Source organism: Neoarius graeffei, chromosome 20 (genome assembly GCF_027579695.1).
Source record: "Neoarius graeffei isolate fNeoGra1 chromosome 20, fNeoGra1.pri, whole genome shotgun sequence".
Lineage (NCBI taxonomy): Eukaryota > Metazoa > Chordata > Actinopteri > Siluriformes > Ariidae > Neoarius > Neoarius graeffei.
This window is the reverse complement of record NC_083588.1, coordinates 17,697,434-17,721,302: the sequence shown is the minus strand read 5'-3', so window position 1 is coordinate 17,721,302 and position 23,869 is coordinate 17,697,434. Positions and strand designations below refer to the sequence as shown.

The window sequence follows — 23,869 nt, the reverse complement described above, 5'->3', positions numbered from 1 at the left end:
TTAAAATATAGGCACTCTCTGAGATTTTTTTAAGATGTACACAGACATTAAAACAAACTTATTAGTGCAAGGTAAATCACAACACCACCAATTTTAATATCAAATAATATTTGCCTGGTTTCAATTCAAAATCCCTTTTTAAGTTTGCCTGTTTTGCATATCCCTAATCACGACTAGATGACTTCCTAAGAAACACCTCCTGCTTTCACAAATGTGATGAAACACCTACGCATGCACTCAGGTTAAGGTTTAGATTTGTTTCTGAGCTGCAGATATACAGTGCCCTCCACAATTATTGGCACTCCTGGTTAAGATGTGTTAAAAGCCTTAAAATAAATTCAGTTTTTATTGCAGAAGCATGATCTCACACTGAAAATTGTAGAAAATGTAACTAGCCCAGGAGTAATAGGGTTATCAAAAAGTCAAAGTCCTTCCCACGCCTTACAGTACCTGGTATTCCTAGGCAGTCTCCCACTCCAGTACTAACCAGGCCCAACCTGTATGTGGCGCATCGGGCGGCGCCGATCTCCGTTTCCATAGCCCTCGGCCTCTCGCCTATTACATAGCTAGGGTTACAGTGGGGGGCTAGTCCTCTGGTAACCACGAGAGTTTAACTCCCCATGCACGTCTGTATTGCAGCGTGCCTTGCCAGATGGCGGTAGGTACCATTTTTATGATGGTCTTTGGTATGACCCGACCGTGAATAGAACTCACGATCGAGAGGCGGACACGCTACCACTAGGCCACTAGTCGGTCGTAATAGGGTTATACCCGGAACAAATTAGTAACAAGCTGAAAATTTCAGAATATGTTCAGAATACCTTTAGGAATAACATACTAAAAGTCCCCGGAAATCCCCCTTGTGCTCTCTGAGAAATTCAAGATGGCGTCCAAAATGGCCGCCAAATGGAGATCTGCCCATATCTCAGGCCCAAAACAAAATATTAATGCAATTAAAAGGTCAGAATATATGTTTTGTAGGGTAGGAGAGTAAATTCCAACATGTGTGTATTAATTACATTGTGTATTAACATTATACAATAACAACAATGTACACATTATTATAAAAGTATATTTGTGTATAATGTGTTCGCTTGCCATGTCTGGTTAGATTGTCATATTTTTGGCACTGGGAGTTTCACTAAAACCAAAAACATCATGAACTCCAAAACATTACCTTCAATCCATTAGAACAATTTATTTACATATATTGTTCATTATAACAAGAAGCTAATCCAACACAATAAATCATGGCGACTGAGTGTTCCTCAAATAATGAACCTATTTACAAGAAGACAACTGGTCATAATCAGCGTTACACAACTCCTTATAAATAATGCATGACTCCAGAGTTGTCTCTGAAATGTCGAACTACATTTAATATTCATAGACCTAGAACATTCTTATCCGTGGTTCCTATCAAACGCAGTACTTCACCAGTTCACATTTATGAATGTGCACAGTACTATGAATAGGTTTCATCCAGTCCGATCCTTGAATCAAGTATCAATCTTGAAACGCCCTGGCCCATAAATTCACATCCAAGAAGAAATAATAATGACTGTTATGACAAAATAATCGTTATGGTATCATGAAGATATCTCATATGTTTTTGAAATGGCTTCAGTTCTTAATGTTTAGGACTAATAATTACAGACTTATAATTGTAAATCTATACATGTGCTATTTAATGTACACTACCGATTATAGAGTGTGGATCCATTGGTTACTCGTTCACTCCGTATCATCCTATTCTGTTCACAAAACAACAAACACAATTACTAGGGGTTGGAGCACTTATTTTCATTAATATTAATTAAAGTAAATTGGTGGTGTAAAATGAAAAATGGCATGTTAAAAGGTCATGCTGAGTTTAGTCATTTTTTGTCCGAACACACTGGCATTGCTAGTAGTAAAGACTGGCGCTAGAAACTCAAAGATGAATTTTTTTCCACCCTTAAACAAGCTTGAATAAATTCCCTACTTCATTGATGGTACAACAAAGGTCCAAGCATTACAACTGAGGCACTGAGAAGTGTTTAAGTCTACTCATTGTTTATAAGCAAGAGCTTTTATTGAGGCAGACCTTTTTGTCATGAAAGTCGCCGGAATGTTGAAGAAGTGTACTGAAACAGCTTGCCATTGTAGTTTTAGAAGATAGAGTTCTCAAATTTAATTTCCCTTTAATATTTTATCAAAGCTTACAGATGCACTAAATATTAAGGAAATTGATGTCTAATTGTTGTCTTACATTATGTTCATGTATGTAGGTAGCCTACTAAGCTAATCTGTCAATCATGTCAACCATCAAATTCCATGTATGGTAATTTCCACATTAATGACATTGTAATCTTGGTTAATTTTAACAGTGTGACAATGGTGAATTTGCATTGCTTGTATGAGAGAACATATAATTTAACATTTTCATTGCATTTATATTATGTTTTATCCCTGAGATATTGAAAAATCTCCAATCGGCGGCCATTTTGGACGCCATCTTGAATTTCTCAGAGAGCACAAGGTGGATTCCCGGGGACTTTTAGTATGTTATTCCTAAGGGTATTCTGAACATATTCTGAAAAATTCAGCTTGTTACTAATTTGTTCCGGGTTGGACTCAATTTTGAGCTAATGCTCTTGGGCTAAACCCTTAAGTGAATTTAATAAAAAAATTTTAAAAAATCCCTGACAAAGAAATAATTATTTTTTCATAAAATCACCTGTTCCACAATAATTGGCACCCATAACAATTCCTAGAAAATAAATGTAATTGAAGCATTTCTGTCATTTCTACTGTAGTTTATAAAGTTGATCAGAGCATCTAGGAACCTTTAATTAGTAGTTCATCACATCCTGTTTCCCTGGGGTATAAATATGATGTGACACAGAGGCCTATTTCTCTTATCCACTCTTCAACATGGGAAAGACACGAGAACACACCATTCAAGTAAGGAAGATGTGTGTCGACCTTCATAAGTCAGGCAATGGCTACAAGAAAACAGCCACTCGCCTACACCGGCCCATATCTACAGTCAGAGGATTCATCAAGAAGTTTAAAACAACTGGAACAGTGGCAAACAAGCCTGGACGAGGATACAAGTTTATCTTGCCACCACGCACAGTGAGGAGGATGGTAAGAGAAGTAAAAAGTTCTCCAAAGCTCACTGTTGGAGAATTGCATCAAAGAGTAGCATCTTGGGGTCACAAAGTCTCCATAACAACCATCAGGCGCTATCTACATGCCAACAAGCTGTTTGGGAGGCATGCACGGAAAAAGCCTTTTCTCACTTACAAGCATAAAAGTAAATGTCTGGAGTTCGCCAAGCGGTACTGGGATTTCAACTGGGACCGTGTGCTTTGGTCAGATGAGACCAAGATGGAGCATTCTGGCAACAAACACTCTAATACATCATAAAAGATGAGCATGCGGAAAAGCACCTCATACCCACTGTGAAGTATGGGGGAGGATCGGTGATGCTGTGGGCCTGTTTCTCTTCCAAAGGCCCCGGGAACCTCGTTAGGGTGCATGGCATCATGAACTCTTTAAAATACCAGGACATTTTAAATCAAAATCTGGTGGCCTCTGCCCGAAAGCTGAAGACGGGTCGTCACTGGGTCTTTCAGCAAGATAATGGCCAAATCTACACAAAAATGGTTCACCAGACACAAAATCAAGCTCCTCTCATGGCCATCTCAGTCCCCAGACCTCAACCCAACTGAAAACCTGTGGGGTGAGCTGAAGAGGAGAGTGCATAGGAGAGGACCCAGGACTCTGGACGATTTAGAGAGATTATGCAAAGTGGAATGGTCGAATATCCCTCTCTCTGTATTCTCCCATCTTGTGAAATGTTATAGGAGAATAGTAAGTGCTGTCTTGTTGGCAAAAGGGAGTTGTACAAAGTATTAACATCAGGGGTGCCAATAATTGTGGCATACATGATTTCATGTAAAATAATTATTTCTTAATGTGGGATTTTTTTTTCCTACTGAATAAATGCACTTGAATTAAAGGTTGGATTTTTCTCTCTTTGCATTGTTGTCCTATATTATTTTAAAAAATGAATTTATTAGAAGCCTAAGAATTATCTTAACGAGGGGTGCCAATAATTGTGGAGGGCGCTGTGTGTATATATAATATATAATTTTTTTTCCTACTCGGACGTGGCCAAATCCTAAATTCACGACCGAGCCCACCAAGCAATTCAAGACTCCAGTGTGCTGCCCAGTCTCGTGTTTTGGTTGCACGTAAACCTAATTGACGAGGCTAAAACGAGGTATCAAATATAACGTAGTCAGGTATGATCAAATAGTCATCTAGTTCGGAGCCTTAAGGGAAATTGACGAATTCATGATCATTTTCATCTTCTAGCAGTGTCTCTAACATAGCACATGTTTGCTTCCTTGGCAAAAAGTCATTGGCCAAAGTTTCATCGATTAAGATGTGGTGGTCTGTTCTTGCATCACACATGAGATATGATTCGAGTCTGGTTAGAGTTTTTATTTTCTCTCCATATGGTTTATCTTGAGCTGATTGTGTGTAGTAAGCAGGATCCTTATGTTTATTCTATCCACATTCACCGGATATGAGCAATCGCGCGCTCTGATTGGCTACTCTACGACTAAGCTATCAGCTCATATACCGTGAGTAGAGAAAAACAAAATGGCGGCGCGTATTACTGAACCAACCCAGGACGAAATAAAAACTCTACTCGAAAACAGAGCCCCCCCCCCCTCCCCCCCCCCCCCAAAAAAGCAACAAAATACGGAATAAAAGTATTTGATGGTAAGAGCTTTTTTTTTCAAGAATAATTATTCAAGCGTTTTTCACAAATTGCTCCTGTCATTTCACCGTTTTGTTTACATCCTAAGCAGAAATTATTTTGTTGGTGGTTTTGTATACAGTTTATCGAATTTATCGAATTTGCAAAAAAAAAAAAAGTTCTGTTTCTCAAAATCCAGTGAATGTGGATAGAATAAAAGTTATTCCACTCAATCTCGTCGTACATAGCGTCGAGTTGGCTAAAAGCCATCAGCTCACGTACGACTCGATTTCGTGGAATAATTATTAAATGTAACAGTTTACACTGGTGTTTATTTGCTTCGGTTTCATCAAAAGTGTTTCCATGCACGTGTGTGTCTGATTCTGAAACGATCGTACATCATGCGTGCATACAAATTAATCCGGCGTGTAAAAACCGCTCTACGTTTACATACACAGCATATGGTTATAGGTGTGTTGCACTACTATAATTGTAAACACATGAAATGAAAAATTTTGTGAAATTCAATTTTTAGTAGTTTCAGGGCCGTAGCCAGGATTTTTCAAATACCGAGGTCAAACATGGCTGACAGCACCGAAGCCCCCCGGCACAACTTAAATAAATAAATAAATAAGGATAGATTTGGTAGAGGACACATTTATTTTAACAATTCTAAAACTGTGGCACCATAACTGTGGCGTTGTATCTGACATAAAAGTAGAAAAGTAGTGAACTCTTGAACTGAGTATACATACCTAAAGTACCAGTTACCTAAAGTATTGGCATTATTTACATTGCAGCATACACATGACAGAAAGGGTGTGAACTGCTGAATTGTAAGCTTTAGTATTACACCTTATAATAATAGTGTGAGTGAGTGTGTGTGTGAGAGAGAGAGAGCGTGAGAGAGTTTGTGTGTTATTTGTGGGTGTCTGTATGTGTAGAGACATTCTGAGCAGTAATGTAAAGGCATCAGTCTATCTGGCTGTCTTGAATTGAGATCCATTTGCATGCATTCTCTGAAACAGAGTGTTCTCACCATTGCCTGTAATGTAAGTTTGGCTCACAACACATTTACTTGAACAATTCTAAAACTGTGCCATCAGAACTGTGGAGTTTTGTCTGACATAAAAGTCAAAACTGAACTGAACTGAGTGTATTGCTCAGCTACCTGAAGTATTGGCATTATTTACATTTCATTATCTTAAATTACATTAGAATGTAGAGCTACAGTGGGGCAAAAAAGTATTTAGTCAGTCACCAATTGTGCAAGTTCTCCCACTTAAAAAGATGAGAGGCGCCTATAATTTTCATCATAGGTACACTTCAACTATGAGAGACAAAATGAGAAAAAAAATCCAGAAAATCACATTGATTTTTAAAGAATTGATTTGCAAATTATGGTGGAAAATAAGCATTTGGTCAATAACAAAAGTTCATCTCAATACTTTGTTATATACCCTTTGTTGGCAATGACAGAGGTCAAACGTTTTCTGTAAGTCTTCACAAGGTTTTCACACACTGTTGCTGGTATTTTGGCCCATTCCTCCATGCAGATCTCCTCTAGAGCAGTGATGTTTTGGGGCTGTCGCTGGGCAACACGGACTTTTAACTCCCTCCAAAGATTTTCTATGGAGTTGAGATCTGGAGACTGGCTAGGCCACTCCAGGACCTTGAAATGCTTCTTACGAAGCCACTCCTTCGTTGCCCGGGCGGCGTGTTTGGGATCATTGTCATGCTGAAAGACCCAGCCACATTTCATCTTCAAAGCCCTTGCTGATGGAAGGAGGTTTTCATTCAAAATCTCACGATACATGGCCCCATTCATTCTTTCCTTTACACGGATCAGTCGTCCTGGTCCCTTTGCAAAAAAACAGCCCCAAAGCATGATGTTTCCACCCCCATGCTTCACAGTAGGTATGGTGTTCTTTGGATGCATCTCAGCATTCTTTCTCCTCCAAACACGACAAGTTGAGTTTTTACCAAAAAGTTCTATTTTGGTTTCATCTGACCATACGACATTCTCCCAATCCTCTTCTGGATCATCCAAATGCTCTCTAGCAAACTTCAGACGGGCCTGGACATGTACTGGCTTAAGCAGTGGGACACGTCTGGCACTGCAGGATTTGAGTCCCTGGCAGCATAGTGTGTTACTGATGGTAGCCTTTGTTACTTTGGTCCCAGCTCTCTGCAGGTCATTCACTAGGTCCCCCCGTGTGGTTCTGGGATTTTTGCTCACCGTTCTTGTGATCATTTTGACCCTACGGGGTGAGAGCTTGTGTGGAGCCCTAGATCGAGGGAGATTATCAGTGGTCTTGTATGTCTTCCATTTTTTAATAATTGCTCCCACAGTTGATTTTTTCACACCAAGCTGCTTACCTATTGCAGATTCAGTCTTCCCAGCCTGGTGCAGGTCTACAATTTTGTTTCTGGTGTCCTTTGACAGCTCTTTGGTCTTGGCCATAGTGGAGTTTGGAGTTTGACTGTTTGAGGTTGTGGACAGGTGTCTTTTATACTGATAACGAGTTCAAACAGGTTCCATTAATACAGATAACGAGTGGAGGACAGAGGAGCCTCTTAAAGAAGAAGTTACAGGTCTGTGAGAGCCAGAAATCTTGCTTGTTTGTAGGTGACCAAATACTTATTTTACTGAGGAATTTACCAATTAATTCATTAAAAATACTACAATGTGATTTCCTGGATTCTTTCCCCCCATTTTGTCTCTCATAGTTGTGGTGTACCTATGATGAAAATTACAGGCCTCTCTCATCTTTTTAAGTGGGAGAACTTGCACAATTGGTGGCTGACTAAATACTTTTTTGCCCCACTGTATTAGTTCTGTGTGAAGACTACTGTATGTATTAGAGAGCGTGTGTGAGAGTGTATTATTTGTGTGTATGTGTCTGTATTTGTGTGTGTGTGTGAGTGAGTGAGAGAGAGTTATGAGAGAAAGAGAGAGAGTTACTCGAACAAGCCCATTTACTCAGCCCTGCACAGGGCTGCCTGTGACGACGTAGTTTTGAATGTTTCTCGAAATGCTAACTAAAATGTAATAGGCAATGACAATGAAACGTTTCCCCTTGGAAAGTTGGCATGACACCGCTGAACGGTCTGCCACTGCACTGACAATATTTTCTCACCTTCCCTCCTTCTCTTTCCCTGCTCTTCTGTTGGCTGTCCAAACCTTAATTTAGTTTGTTGCAACGTTTTCATTTTGCACTCGGGTAAAGTTCTATAATGCGATGTGACTATTAGCCTACGTTAGGTTAGGTAGGCATATGTGATAGAGCGTAGACTACACCCTGCCTGTTTTATCCAAAACCCAACTTCCCCTGCCGACAACTAGTATAGGCTACGTCGCGTGACGCTGCGTTAGACACGGCAACAATAGAGATAGAGGCTGAGAGATTTCAGATGACAGACAAATGTGAATTTTATTGGGGGGAAATACAGATGACGTGGATGCGGACGTTGCGTTTTACATTGATCACTGCTCGAATTCAGCGTAGACCAATTTGAAATTTCTGAAAAAAATACCGAGGACATGACCTCGGTGTCCTCAATGGTAGTTACGGCCATGAGTAGTTTGTTCCCCTGCGTGTCCGCTGAACAGGTATTGGGGGGGGGGGGGGGGCGAATAAACTCAGGTTAACTGTGGTACAGATTCTGATTGGGCTTTAAACTTCAACAGTATTAACAGAACCAGCCGAGTTTTAAGGTGCTAAGGCTGATTATTGAGTCCTGATGATGTTGATTTATTATGATACGTGTAAAGGAACCTGTTGTAAACGGTGAGCATGAATCACCGGTTGTGCCTGGCCCCACTTTGAACATTTAACAGGCGCCCCTCCCGCCTTCAAAGCATCATTTCTGTCATAAAAAAAAAAGTCTGAAATGAAAAGACAGGAAGTCGTCGTAATGAATTAGGCCATCACGATCAAGCGGAGATCATGTTTTTCGAGAGAGGCCGCAACACCTGGACCGCAGCCTGCCTTCAAAGTCTCCACCAGGGTCATAAAGGCTGATGGTGGAGCGCACATCTGGACAGCTGGAGCGCTATACACCTGCAGGCACTCAGGCAGGGTCGAGCAGGACTTGACCTCTGATCCCGAGGAGATAGAGGAAGCCGAGGGACAAAAGACAGAGCCGTAACCGCGCGGAGGTAGATTGCAGGAGCGAGTGTCGATTGGACAAGGTGAGTGATTGACGCCTGTGCTGTCCCGTCCTGCCACAGGTGCAGTCTCTGCAGGCCGAGCTGGACAAGGAGCGGAACGAAGCCAGAAAAAAGTGCATGAAGTTGGAGGAGGCACTCAGGTGAGTGATGCGTAGGATTAGCATAAAACTGAAGAGGATAGATGGATAGATGTTGTTCTTTTTTTTTTTTTCCTAATTCCCAGACCCATTGAATGTCTTGCACATTTCAGATTTTCTTTTCAGCTGATGCTTGTGATATCGAGGCCCGATTTTCTTAATAAGCCATATTACTGTTTACAGGCCATTTTTTAAAGTAGTTTCCATAGTGTTGTGTAATGTTTGGAATTAAAGCGCGTGGAGATCGGAGTTGAAAACTTGTCATTTTGTAAATGTCTTTAAAGGTCCCATGGCATGGTGGTTTGTTGATGCTTTAGACGGGCTCGTGGAGGTTTCCGGATGTTATATCCGCAGCCTTTCTCGAAATGAACCCTCAGCACGTAAATATAGCCTCCTGGGAGAAAGCCCCATTTCAGCGCTTTTCCCAGTGCGTCGTTTTGCTAATGAGAAGCAGGAGGCGGGGAAGGGTAGAGGGTGGGGGCGGGCCATGGGGGGGGGGCTTGACCAAGCTGCACACACACATACTCGTTGCTATCAGCGCCTGTAGCCACGCTGCTAAGACAAAACCCCGTTCTCCCTCGGACTCCTTTCGTAAACTCAACGTGACACAGAGAACAGAGAGTGAGAGTGTTCGGAGTGGCAGTTTACGAACGTATAATACCCTAGGCTTGAACACGCACTCCATAACCAAAGAGGATAGAAGCAGCAACTACAGCAACATAGCGCTTATCCAACAGAAGACATGCATTGCGGAGCAATAGTCAAACATAAGCTCATAAGTTACAGTCAATTTCCAGACTAAACTCAGTTTAGCAGAGCATGCTGCATGCTTTTTGGTTTTGTAGCGCAGATTACCTGGCTAACTGCAGGAAGCGGTTAGCTGCACAGCTAATGTAGCCATTGCTAGACTAACGCACCGATTTTAAAACACGGCAAAACGACCAGTTATACACTTACTTGTTCGCTGTTTGTGGCTGATGCGGCAGGGATGCTTGGTACGGACCCAGGCTTCAGTGACAGTTGATGTGCAAAACCTGCCCTGTACTGTCCCAAGTTGTGGAAACATTCATCAGGAAAATGCTTCCGACAAACATACACCGTCTTAGGTAGACTCGACGGCGTATTATTGGAGTAAATAAAATTAAGCCACTGCGTCTTCAGGGGCTCTCCCGTCGGCAGTAAAAACAGACTCTTTTCTGTGTTGTCACATCCATGTACAGCGCAACTTCCATGTTAGGTGATGCCATGTTGTTGTGTCCTCTATGGTCTCCTCACTACAACTGGGCGGGGCAATCCATACAGTGGGTGGGAATCCAGAGGGGGGGCGTGGGGATCATCTCCCTTGCTGACGTAGTAAAGGGAAGAGCTTATCAACGCGCCGTTTTGACGCGCCATTCTCAAATGTTGGGCATAGTTTGGTTTACACATTATGAAATTTCTAGCCACTGGGGTGACTTAAGAAGGTCAGAGGAACCCAGTTTAATGTTAAAAAACCTCAGAAAGTGAAAATTTCATGCCATGGGACCTTTAAAAAAAAAAAGCACAGTTATGAACATTTGAAAATCCAGCGTTTTTATAAAATTTCCCTTTCTATCTGTTGTCCCGGTCACAAACCAGCAGTCATTTTCCGTTGGTTTAATTTTCCATTCATGAGAAAAAACCCTTGATCAGAAATCAATAGACCAAAAAGTAAAAGTATTGGGTAAAAATGACAGATAAAGGCTGCTTCTTCTTGTCGATCACAATTATGCACCTAGAAGGCTTAAAAGTAATACGTCAGTGAAAATGGTCTATCCTTTGGGTTTAAATATAAAAGCCAGAATTGAGCGGGTATTTTGGCTTTAAATTGTGGACACCGAGCGTGACTAATGACGGTGGTGCTCAAATGCGCTGTGTATACTTTTGTTAATTCTCTTCGAAACAGCATGACTGATATTTATACACCTTCTCATTTTTTCTCCATGAAAAAAATCAATTCGGAAAATCATCGATTTTTTTTTTGGAAGGATATAAAATTTTCCTTACTGATGCGATCTTTCGCGAGCGCAAGACAGCAAAGTATTCAGCCGATTTTATTGGAAAAATCAAGTCAACGTGAGGGATTCGACGACAAGGTAGGAATCACGAGTTTCAAGCCGATTGAACCAACAGTGAGCGAGCTGGAAACAACAACAACAAAACACACGGACCAGTGACGAATATCACTAAAAAACCCAAGATGGCGGCGCCCGTGAGTTTGGTGTATTGCATCCAGGCCTGGAATTTCTTCGTTTTAGGGGCAAGGCCACTTGGCCTTTTGTGCTGTCAAGTTTTTGAGGGCACGAAGGCCATAAAATAAAACAATGATTTTAAGTTCACGTCTATAATGAATTTAATTTAAGGACTAATGACTCTTCTGAGGAAGATTGGAGACTCAGTCGAAACTATCAAGCAGATAAAGAAACATCTATACTATTATGTCTGAAGATAAGAAAATATTGAACACATCTAAACTTCTCGATCCATCACTCACTTCAAAAATTGTAAAACTTATTAAACCTATATCCTCCCATAATTTTTGTTCAATTGACACCGAATGTGCAAGAGCATCTTCAGACTGTACTACTACGCAGATTGAGCCTGGAGTACATCAAAATGTTTGACTGTAAATGAAAATGAATAAAAGTAAATGTTGATGTTGTAATGACGCCAAAAACAATGAGAGGAAATCTCTTGCGATGGCGATCTCGTCAAGACGGCAGCAGTTACACTTCGGTTAAACAGCAAAAAGAAACATACAATATTAGTAACAAAACAATGCTAGCTGCATAGATTAAAAAAGTGGCTATGAACAGACAACAGCCCATATCACGGATCATATTACGGCAGGAACAAGCAGTAGTAACATCCATGACCTTGCGCTTAAAGCTCGACAAAGGAAAAACTTGGCAGCGAGCCAATTAGCATTTGTTACCGGCTACAGTCGGTACTTGGCACGTTAAAAGTGGGTCAACGTTGTAACGACATAACGTTACTGTACAAGCAATGCTTATTTAACGGTAACAAACTTTGCCCTATATGTTGAAATTCCTATCTTATTCGTTCGTTAATTTATCAGTCAACTTCTTCCCTCCTTCTGTGAAAATTCAACGTCTCAGACGCGGACACAAGTGGGCGGGGGATGCGTTTGATTAAGTCTCCTGGTTGGCTGGTGATAGATTGGTGTCATCATAGCACGTCGGAGCGGTTCATGCCAGGCTCGAGTCCGATCCACCACTGATGAGTTGCCCAATAAGAATCCAGAATGTCATCAAAAGACGTATTTTTTCCAGGACTCCCTAAAGTGAATGACGCATGAAATGGAATGACGAATGACAGGTAGTAAATTTGAACAATAAATGGTCCCTTGTCATTCAGATTCTTACAAATGGAATGACGATTGAAATCTTTAGTTTTAGACCTCCCTAGGATAAGATAAGTGGGTGCTTGGTGGGATATCAGCTTTTACAAATGGACTGACAGGGTTTCTATATGTATTGACTTACTTTGAGCTAATGTTGTCAGTGATATCACCTTTTACAAATGGAATGATAAGGTTTCTAGGTGGAATGACATACTTTGAGGCAATGTTATCAGTGATATCAAATTAACAAATGGAATGACATTGTTTCTAGGGTTAGGGTTAGGTTATAGGTGATATCACTGATAACATTGCCTCAAAGTATGTCATTCCACCTAAAAACACTGTCATTCCATTTGTAGAAGGGGATATCACTGATAACATTAGCTTAAAGTATGTCATTCCACCTGGAAACGCTGTCATTCCATTTGTAAAAGGTGATATCACTGATAACATAACCTAAAAGTATGTCATTCCACTTAGAAACAATGTCATTCCATTTCATGAGCTGAAAGCATGTCATTCCACCTACATTTCAATCGTTATTCCATTTATAAGAATCTGAATGACAAGGGACCATTTATTGTTCAAATCACTAGCTGTCATTCGTCATTCCATTTCATGCGTCATTCACTTTAGGGAGTCCCATTTTTTCCTCAGTAGACGCAGGTGACGTTAAAGCCTGTCGGCAGTCACGAGGCAGACTACAAAACCGCAGGGCATCAAGGCCACTGTGGCCTTACGGCAGATATTTCTTTCCAAGGGCACAAAGCCAAATTGAGAGGAATTCCTGCCCTGATTGCATCACACAACGTTTAAACAACAAACTTGAAGTAAAAGCTCATCACAACGCTGCACAAAATTAACAATATATTCCGTAAATGTTCTTTATTTAAACATTTGACATCTTTAAAGGTCAAACGAAAACATACAAACGCATGGGAGGTTCATCAGCGCAGCGGCGCGCCGTCAAGCCTATTTACAGTAACTTTAATAAAGTTGTAAAAAGTTCATCGTTGGTATTGCAGTGCATTTTTTTTAGTCATTTGTGACGTCTGGAATCACGCTTATCCACGTAGAGCCATGTATCCATATATAGCAGTCCTGCTGAAGCTGCAGTTCGCTAATGTACTGTCGCTGGGTTAGAATGAGTCCCTCTGTGGAAGCCGCTCTTCTGAAAAGCCTGTCATGGGAAAGGCCATCTCCTGACCCTGGCGTGTGGTGTGAGCTCAATCTGTTCCCCAGCACAGGAATGCAACTGGAGATGGAGCAGCACACAGGCTGCCTGAGAAGGCTGCCTACGAACAAGAATATGCGCCCACTGTTTTTACCCAAATATTTGCATCTTTGATACCGATCTCTGCGTGTATTTACCAGAGTAGTAATGCGCACAGCCCACACGCTGATCACAACCCAGTTTGAAACAGTGACCTAAGGCTTCGTAAATTCCCACACATGAGCTCACTGTTTACGATTTGCGTGTGTGTTTGGCCCCTGACTGTGGTATATCACACCTGTCTGGTCTTATTTACCGTAGGCCTACATCATTAACTTCTCATGCCTTTCCAATGACGGCATCCGGATTTCAATTCCTGTGGACGTGCGGGATCTTTCTGTGAATTTGAGAGGCTTGCGTTCAGTGCTATAATTTCTGCCGGTTCTTAATTGATATATTTACGACGATGCTGTAACAAATGATACCAGTTTATCAGGCTGTATTCAGATTCTGGGACGTTGATGAAATGAGACGTGTAAGGAATGAACAGTGAATTCTGCTCCATTAAACCCAGAGCTCTCATGCTGCTTGAGGTGAGATAACTGCCACCTGTGAGCTTCATCAGATTTTCAGACTTTCAAACTCCATCCATAACCCAGGACAGTGGACCTGACCAAGCAATATAATTTTGTGTACTACCTTACAGTGGTGCTTGGAAGTTTGTGAACCTTTTCAAATTTTCTATATTTCTGCATAAATATGGCCTAAAACAACAACAGATTTTCACACAAGTCCTAAAAGTAGATAAAGAGAACCCAGTTAAACAAATGAGACAGAAATAGTATACTTGGTCATTTATTTATTGAGGAAAATGATCCGATATTACATATCTGTGAGTGGCAAAAGTATGTGAACCTTTGCTTTCAGTATCTGGTGTGACCCCCTTGTGCAGCAATAACTGCAACTATACGTTTCCGGTAACTGTTGATCAGTCCTGCACACCGGCTTGGAGGAATTTTAGCCCATTCCTCCGTACAGAACAGCTTCAACTCTGGGATGTTGGTGGGTTTCCTCACATGAACTGCTCGCTTCAGGTCCTTCCACAACGTTTCCATTGGATTAAGGTCAGGACTTTGACTTGGCCATTCCAAAACATTAACTTTATTCTTCTTTAACCATTCTTTGGTAGAACGACTTGTGTGCTTAGGGTCGTTGTCTTGCTGCATGACCCACCTTCTCTTGAGATTCAGTTCATGGACAGATGTCCTGACCATTTTCCTTTAGAATTCGCTGGTATAATTCAGAATTCATTGTTCCATCAATGATGGCAAGCCGTCCTGGCCCAGATGCAGCAAAACAGGCCCAAACCATGATACTACCATCACCATGTTTCACAGATGGGATAAGGTTCTTATGCTGGAATGCAGCGTTTTCCTTTCTCCAAACATAACACTTCTCATTTAAACCAAAAAGTTCTATTTTGGTCCCATCCATCCACAAAACACTTTCTATGCCTCCGCCACCTTAAGGTGCAGGAGGCATTATGTTTTCGGGTTGTGCGTGCGTGCGTCCGTCCCGAAACCTTGTGAACGCAATATCTCAAAGGCTAATGAAAGGAATTTCACCAAACTTTCACCATTTGTGCGCTTTGGGACAAACATGAACTGATTAGATTTTGAGGTTAAAAGGTCTAAGGTCAAGATCACTGTGAGGTCAAATGTCTGTCTGAAAACCTTGTGAACACAATATCTCCAAGGCAAATGAAAGGAATTTCACCAAACTTTCACCATTTGTGTGCTTTGGGCCAAACGTGAACTGATTAGATTTTGAGGTTAAAAGGTCACAGGTTAAGATTACTGTGAGGTCAAATGTCCATCCCCAAATCACAACTTAATAAGGCATGTAGTCTACCAGGCGGAGGCATCCCCATCGACACCATTGGCGTCGAGTTCTATATAGTTCCAATAGCCTTCTGGCTTGTCCACGTGATCTTTAGGAAACTGCAGACAAACAGCAATGTTCTTTGTGGAGAGCAGTGGCTTTCTCCTTGCAACCCTGCCATGCACACCATTTGTTGTTCAGTGTTCTCCTGATGGTGGATTCATGAACATGAACATTAACCAATGTGAGAGAGGCCTTCAGTTGCTTAGAAGTTACCCGGAGGTCTTTTGTGACCTCGCCGACTATTACACACCTTGCTCTTGGAGTGATCTTCGTTAGTCCTACCACTCCTGGGGAGGGTAACAATGATCTTGAATTTCCTCCATTTGTACACAATCTGTCTGACTGTGGATTGGTGGAGTCCAAACTCTTTATAGATGGTTTTGTAACCTTTTCCAACCTGATGAGCATCGACAATGCTTTTTCTGAGGTCCTCAGAAATCTCCTTTGTTCGTGCCATGATACACTTCCACAAACATGTGTTGTGAAGATCAGACTTTGATAGATCCCTGTTCTTTAAATAAAACAGGGTGCCCACTCACACCTGATTGTCATCCCATTGATTGAAAACACCTGACTCTAATTTCACCTTCAAATTAACTGCTAATCCTAGAGGTTCACATACTTTTGCCACTCACAGATATGTAATATCGGATCATTTTCCTCAATAAATAAATGACCAAGTATAATATTTTTGTCTCATTTGTTTAACTGGGTTCTCTTGATCTACTTTGAGGACTTGTGTGAAAATCTGATGTTGTTTTAGGTCATATTTATGCAGACAATTGTAAAGGGTTCACAAACTTTCAAGCACCACTGTACTTTACCGGACTTTCTTGAAGACTCGATTCTGATTGGCCAGTTACGGTATTCTACGGTCTGTTCTTTCTGTGTAAGAGACCGTTGTTGTGTATAGCAAACCGTTGCTATAGACGACATCATTCGCGGAAGCAATAAACTCATTTTTTAGATCAGTAGTTTGTCTCAAATTATCGATTTCTTTAAGTAGCCATGTAGGAAGTGGGGCAACGTACAGCAAACTGGTCATTATTAACTACTTTTTAACTGAGCGCCAGGTCTTTATGGGAAAATATCAGACCTCGGTCTGATGTTTACCCATAAAGACCGAGCAAGTGAGGTTAATAAGGAGTCTATTCTATGTCTTTTTTTTTTAATTTCTGAGGTTAAAATAGACGGTTGTCATAATGAGGCATGATGCTGCTTTCAGTCACGTCATATTTGTAACGTAGCTAAGTCACTGAATTTCTGTTTGCGGTTTCTGAATGCTCTTCACTGCTCATTTCTTGAATAACTCGGTGACTCTTGTTTGTCTTTTGTGTTCGGACGTTTTTGATTCTGTTTTGTTTTCCGGTTCATCTTTTTTGTCGGGTTTTTTTTTTTTTTTTTGCAACATTGAAAGCTGGCGCCTTGGAAAGAAAGTCCATGATCACCCACGGGTATTATGGGAAAATTCTGCCCTCCAAGGAGTGCACGATTTTACCAGAAGCCATATAATAACGCGAAATAAACCCCTTCAGGGTGATTCAAGATGACTCCGCTTCATGTTGGGGTCATGCTGTCGTGAAGACCACCTAAATCAAGACCAGAGTGCATCAAATCTAGACCAGGGTATGCGAAGGGGGCGGGGACGGTCACAGCTGTTAACAGTTACAGAAATTTAAAATGAGCAATGAGTCACATCATTGGTTTCATTTGAAACAGGACATTTTACATATCACAGTAATGATGTTAACAAATAAATCAGACAATTTAGTTAAATCCCCACAGTTGTGGTCTTGACCGGTCTTGAAATAAACTCCCGAGTCTTCCATGTCTGAGACCGAGACAAGATCAAGTAAAAACCAGAGTTGACACTTCCCCGGGGGAAATTGTGAGAATGATGCAGTGCGCATAGCCACGCCTCTAGGTGAAAGCATGCCAGAGCAGCGGATGTCTGAAAATGTGTGTTGTTTTTCCAAAAAATCCCATTTTTCCTAGGTATAGCGCCCCCTAGCGGCCAATTTGCTCCAATTTTTTTGTGGGCCTTTCTGGTGGGGTGCGGCATACTGCCACCAAGTTTCATTAAGATACGCCAAAGGGCGGCCGAGATATGAGCACACCTCCTGTTGCGCGTCCGTGAAGGCAATTTTGATTGGCTACCACGGCCAAACACCTATGAAATTCTAAACACCGGTTGAGGCTTTTGTGCAGCCTAGTCCAAAGTTGGCATGTACCAAGTTTGGGAGAAATTGGTCAAAAATTGAGGGAGGAGAAGCATTTTAATTGTTTTTCACAAAATTCAAAATAGCGCGAAAACTTTCCAAGGTTGAAAATTTTGTTAGAGGGTGCGCTGGATTCGTCTTGGCCCAAGGATTCCAGCGATACTAAGTTTTTGAAAATCGGACCAACGGTTCAAACCTTCAAAAAGTGGTCTTGAGACCGATCGCAAGTACGACAACACTACGCTGGGGTCCTGCATCACCCTGTTGGGGTTTGTTTCATGTTAATGACTGGCTCGCTGTACCGTACATTATCCCTTACAAAATGTATGCTGCGAATCATAGTGGTGGTATTTTTGTTGTTGTTGTTGTTTTTTCTTGTGCATCCTGTCAAATAAATGCATGTAGTCAATGAAGCAGTACTTGCTGCATGTTCAAGTTTGAATCATTAGTCTTGGTCAGACCACAATGCCGTGGAATTCTTCATCTGGAAGGGGTTTCTGGGTTGTTTTACAATCAGGGTACGCAAGCTAAAAATCACATTTAACACTTATCTTCAATATCAAAAGGCTTGACTAAATAAACTTGGTTGTTTATTGTAGCCCTGTGATAGCTCTATTTACCATGCAAAAAAAAAATTTGGTGATAACGTTATTTTTGGCGAATGTATGGCAATATATGTCATATTTAGCAAAATTACTCGTGTCATTTAGAAAAAAGTGCTTTTTTGACCACAGGTAGCTCCAAAAGGGATGCACTTAACTCATTCTTTATACCATAAAACAAATATTTGGTTCTGTATCATTGGAAACATAGTTAAGTTTTAATGTTGAATGCCAGTAAGTTTTCAGACTATTTTGATCAAATTAGTATGTAATTGTTCCAACAGCCAGCCGCTGTGTCCGGGGATCAGGTCGTCGCTCCCTTAGAGATAGGGTGAGAAGCACAGTCACTCGGGAGGAGCTCGGAGTAGAGCCGCTGCTGCTCCACATCGAGAGGAATCAGCTGAGGTGGCTCGGGCATCTTTTTCGGATGCCTCCTGGACGCCTCCCTGGGGAGGTGTTCCAGGCATGTCCCCCCGGGAGGAGGCCCCGGGGAAGACCCAGGACACGCTGGAGGGACTATGTCTCTCGGCTGGCCTGGGAACGCCTCGGTGTTCTTCCCGAGGAGCTGGCCGAGGTGTCTGGGGAAAGGGAAGTTTGGGCTTCCCTGCTTAGACTGCTGCCTCCGCGACCCGGCCCCGGATAAAGCGGAAGAAGACGAGACGAGACGAGATGTAATTGTGTCAAAAAAAAAAGTCCTCTCTGAGACAGCTAATTTTTTAATATAAAATAACATATCTAAAATGATTATTTTCATCCTAAAATGTGGTCAAGATATTGGGACATAAATATTAGAGACAACTAACACAAAGCTTACAGCCTTATATTTAAAAGCACTATGGAAGTAGTGGATTCTGAATTGTCAAAAAAAATGTCCTCTCTGAGAATCACTTCATTTGTTTCTCCCATCTTATAGCAGATTACACAAAACTACCATACACACATGTCAAAAAATTACCTGAAATCTGTTCTTTAACTTGTCCTTCACTTAAAAACTGCTACAAGAACCAGTTTGAATCAATTTGAATTTTGGACCCCTGTGACACAAACTTTGTACTCTGATTGTTAAACAACCCTAATTTAACTTTCTGTAATGTGCTATAATGTACTTTCTGTATATTAATGTGCTCATTCTTATACTTTATAATGATAAAGCTGTAAAGTTTATAAAGGGTAGCACAAAGTCAACAGCTTTTTGGGGCTAATTTATGTTGTCAGATACTTTTGGACAGTACAGAATTGTTAATTCTGTTCTACGTGTATACAACCCCGATTCCAAAAAAGTTGGGACAAAGTACAAATTGTAAATAAAAACGGAATGCAATGATGTGGAAGTTTCAAAATTCTATATTTTATTCAGAATAGAACACAGATGACATATCAAATGTTTAAACTGAGAAAATGTATCATTTAAAGAGAAAAATTAGGCGATTTTAAATTTCATGACAACAACACATCTCAAAAAAGTTGGGACAAGGCCATGTTTACCACTGTGAGACATCCCCTTTTCTCTTTACAACAGTCTGTAAACATCTGGGGACTGAGGAGACAAGTTGCTCAAGTTTAGGGATAGGAATGTTAACCCATTCTTGTCTAATGTAGGATTCTAGCTGCTCAACTGTCTTACAGTAGGTCTTTTTTGTCGTATCTTCCGTTTTATGATGCGCCAAATGTTTTCTATGGGTGAAAGATCTGGACTGCAAGCTGGCCAGTTCAGTACCCGGACCCTTCTTCTACGCAGCCATGATGCTGTAATTGATGCAGTATGTGGTTTGGCATTGTCATGTTGGAAAATGCAAGGTCTTCCCTGAAAGAGACGTCGTCTGGACGGGAGCATATGTTGCTCTAGAACCTGGATATACCTTTCAGCATTGATGGTGTCTTTCCAGATGTGTAAGCTGCCCATGCCACACGCACTAATGCAACCCCATACCATCAGAGATGCAGGCTTCTGAACTGAGCGCCAATAACAACTTGGGTCGTCCTTCTCCTCTTTAGTCCGAATGACACGGCGTCCCTGATTTCCATAAAGAACTTCACATTTTGAGTCGTCTGACCACAGAACAGTTTTCCACTTTGCCACAGTCCATTTTAAATGAGCCTTGGCCCAGAGAAGACGTCTGCGCTTCTGGATCATGTTTAGATACGGCTTCTTCTTTGAACTATAGAGTTTTAGCTGGCAACGGCGGATGGCACGGTGAATTGTGTTCACAGATAATGTTCTCTGGAAATATTCCTGAGCCCATTTTGTGATTTCCAATACAGAAGCATGCCTGTATGTGATGCAGTGCCGTCTAAGGGCCCGAAGATCACGGGCACCCAGTATGGTTTTCCGGCCTTGACCCTTACGCACAGAGATTCTTCCAGATTCTCTGAATCTTTTGATGATGTTATGCACTGTAGATGATGATATGTTCAAACTCTTTGCAATTTTACACTGTCGAGCTCCTTTCTGATATTGCTCCACTATTTGTCGGCGCAGAATTAGGGGGATTGGTGATCCTCTTCCCATCTTTACTTCTGAGAGCCGCTGCCACTCCAAGATGCTCTTTTTATACCCAGTCATGTTAATGACCTATTGCCAATTGACCTAATGAGTTGCAATTTGGTCCTCCAGCTGTTCCTTTTTTGTACCTTTAACTTTTCCAGCCTCTTATTGCCCCTGTCCCAACTTTTTTGAGATGTGTTGCTGTCATGAAATTTCAAATGAGCCAATATTTGGCATGAAATTTCAAAATGTCTCACTTTTGACATTTGATATGTTGTCTATGTTCTATTGTGAATACAATATCAGTTTTTGAGATTTGTAAATTATTGCATTCCGTTTTTATTTACAATTTGTACTTTGTCCCAACGTTTTTGGAATCGGGGTTGTACCATTTACATTTAATTGCATGATTGGAGTAGTGTAAATGCTCTGTTTCTGCTCTTCTAGCTTATTAAATGATCAGACACAAGCTAATGGATTTAATTCTCTCCACATTCACTGGGTGCACTCTGATTGGCTACTGTACTACTAGGCTATCAGCTCATATACCATGAGTAGAGAAAAACAAAATGGCGGCGCGCATCAAGTCAGATATATCGTTTTGTTATCAAGTATTTAAACGAAACAGAAATATCTCCTGTTCCACACACCAGCCCAGTCGGTGGCAGTAATGCACCTTTGAGTTGGTTTGCCAACTGGCAAAAAACCCTAAAGAAGAAGAAGAAAAACAAAATAGCGGAGCCTGTTGCTGAACCAACCGAGGACTACTCGAAAACAAAATCCCCCAAAAATACCAAAAAAAAGGAATAAAAGTATTTTGTCGCTCTCAGATCAAAACCTATGTGACATTTTTCCTTTTTTACAGGAGACGTCAAAAACTGAATAAAACTCTGAAATAAGCTGAGAAGCCAGTAAAAGTTTACTTGTTCTGTTATTAGCTTTTCTAATTAGCATAAATGGAAGCACGAGGTCAAAATTGACCAATCAGCATAGAGAACCCAATTTGACCTAAATTGTCACATAGCAGGTTTTGAACTGACAGCGACGATTTGATGGTAATAACGTATCTTTTTTTTTTTTTTAATTTTTCAAGAAATATTACATTTTTCACGAATTGCTACTGCCATTTCGCCAGTTTGTTTACATTCTAAGCGGAAACGATTTTGTCGGACTTTTTGTACAAAGTTTTTATTTATCGAATTTGCAAAAAATAGAAATAAAAATGCTCTGCCTCTCAGAATCCAGTGAATGTGGATAGAGTTAAAACAGTTATTCTACTCAATATCGTCGTACATGGCTTATAGCCGACTCGGCACCATCGGCTCATGTACGACTCGATTTCGTGGAATTGCCGTTAAAGTTAGACCGCCTTTCAGATTTTTCAAGTTTAGGTCATTAAAAGACGTTTCCCCGACACCCGGTTATTTTTGTTTAGTGGGCCGAAAGCTACTGAAGTCGAATCACAGACTTCCAATTTTCTTAGTTTTTTTTTTTTAAATAGAACAATTAATGAATTTATCTCCACGTGGACCGAAATTCTCTGCTATTTTTTCCTGCTTCACAATGACCCAGTTCAAGATACTACGTCATGCATCACGTGGTGGGTTTTCCCTGTTCACGCAAGGCATTGTGGGATACAACTTTGAAACAGGAGAGGAAAATATAGGACGTGAGCGTGCATGCGACTGAAACGTGAAAGACCGACTACAAGTAACAGAAAGCGAGAAGAAAAGACGTTATGTTGCGAAGGAAAGGAAGCGCAGGACCAAACGGTGTGATCAGCTGTTCGTCAATGTAAACCTGTGCGAAGCGAGCGATTTTCATTCACATTATTTGCTCGGGAATCCCCTCAGATTAAATAACTTCCCAGCCACAGAACGGCCTGATATTTTGTGAGATATTACAGAAATAAACGTATATCACAACGACCAAATTTCAGAGGGAACTAAATTTCACCGATTTTTTTTTTTTTAAATCGAAAGGCCGTCTAGCTTTAAATGGCAGCTGAACTATTTAATAAGAGGTAAAAAAAAGGCATGGAGGTAACTGATACGTTTCATAAATGATGTCTGGATACCACTGGGGCATGGTTTTTAAAATGTTCCAGTATTCACGTTTTATGTTCTTAATAGTAAAGCTTTTCCTTTTGTTTACTCAGTCTAGAAAATGTGTGATTTTTGAATCACAAACGAATTAAGGCTAATAATTTACCCCGACACCAGGACAGAACAGCCTGTTTTGTCTGGGCACTAATTAAACCGTCATCAGGCTAACAAGTGGCCAGGTTCTGTGCTCCACTACCTGCTTCTGCCCAGCTTTAAAGTCAGTCCAGCATTTCAAAGGGTCAGCAAACGCATTCATTAAATGTGCATTGCCTGATAGCGAAGATGTGAGGACAAGCAGAGAAAAGTTAAATGAAATGAACCACAGAGAGTTCTCTCTGTTTACCACCTTAACAGAAGGGCTGGCATGATGGCGCATGTGTGCGCCTACGTGCACTTGGCATGTCAAAGAAGGACTATCCAGATGTCTAGCCGATTTTGTTATTTGTATGTTTCAATCAGTGGTACAGTGGGATTGTGTATTTAGCTGTGTATACCAGTGCTGTAATCGAGTCACTAAACCTCAAGTCCGAGTCCAGTCTCAAGTCCCCAGTGTTCAAGTCCAAGTCATTAAAAAATTTTTTTCGAGTCGAGTCCGAAAACAAGACTCCAACCGCACCATTTGACGGTGGCTGTTTCAGCACCATTAACGTTAGTTTGTTCCTGAACATGACGCATGAACAGGTGAATGTGCATTCTCTTTATCAGGGAGTGCGAAGTATTGTCAGAGATGGTCAGGAGATGAATGTAAGTGCAGAAGGTGTGTTTATTAATACAAGTGAAGAAGCTAAACAATCCAGAATGGCAGGCAAAATTGTAAAACACTGAAATGGGCAATAGGTCGAGCGAGGC

The 23,869-nt window shown here is 41.1% G+C and overlaps 1 protein-coding gene across 14 annotated transcripts in view; it reads left to right on the top strand.

The window, feature by feature from the left end:
• Positions 1 to 23,869, top strand: part of cep112 (centrosomal protein 112) — a 507,564-nt gene that overhangs the window by 249,643 nt on the left and 234,052 nt on the right. For all 14 annotated transcript variants that reach the window (XM_060901361.1, XM_060901366.1, XM_060901363.1 and 11 more), the window contains one exon: positions 8,994 to 9,073. In XM_060901361.1, the coding sequence (XP_060757344.1) occupies positions 8,994 to 9,073 (80 nt within the window). The remainder of the gene's footprint in view (positions 1 to 8,993; positions 9,074 to 23,869) is intronic.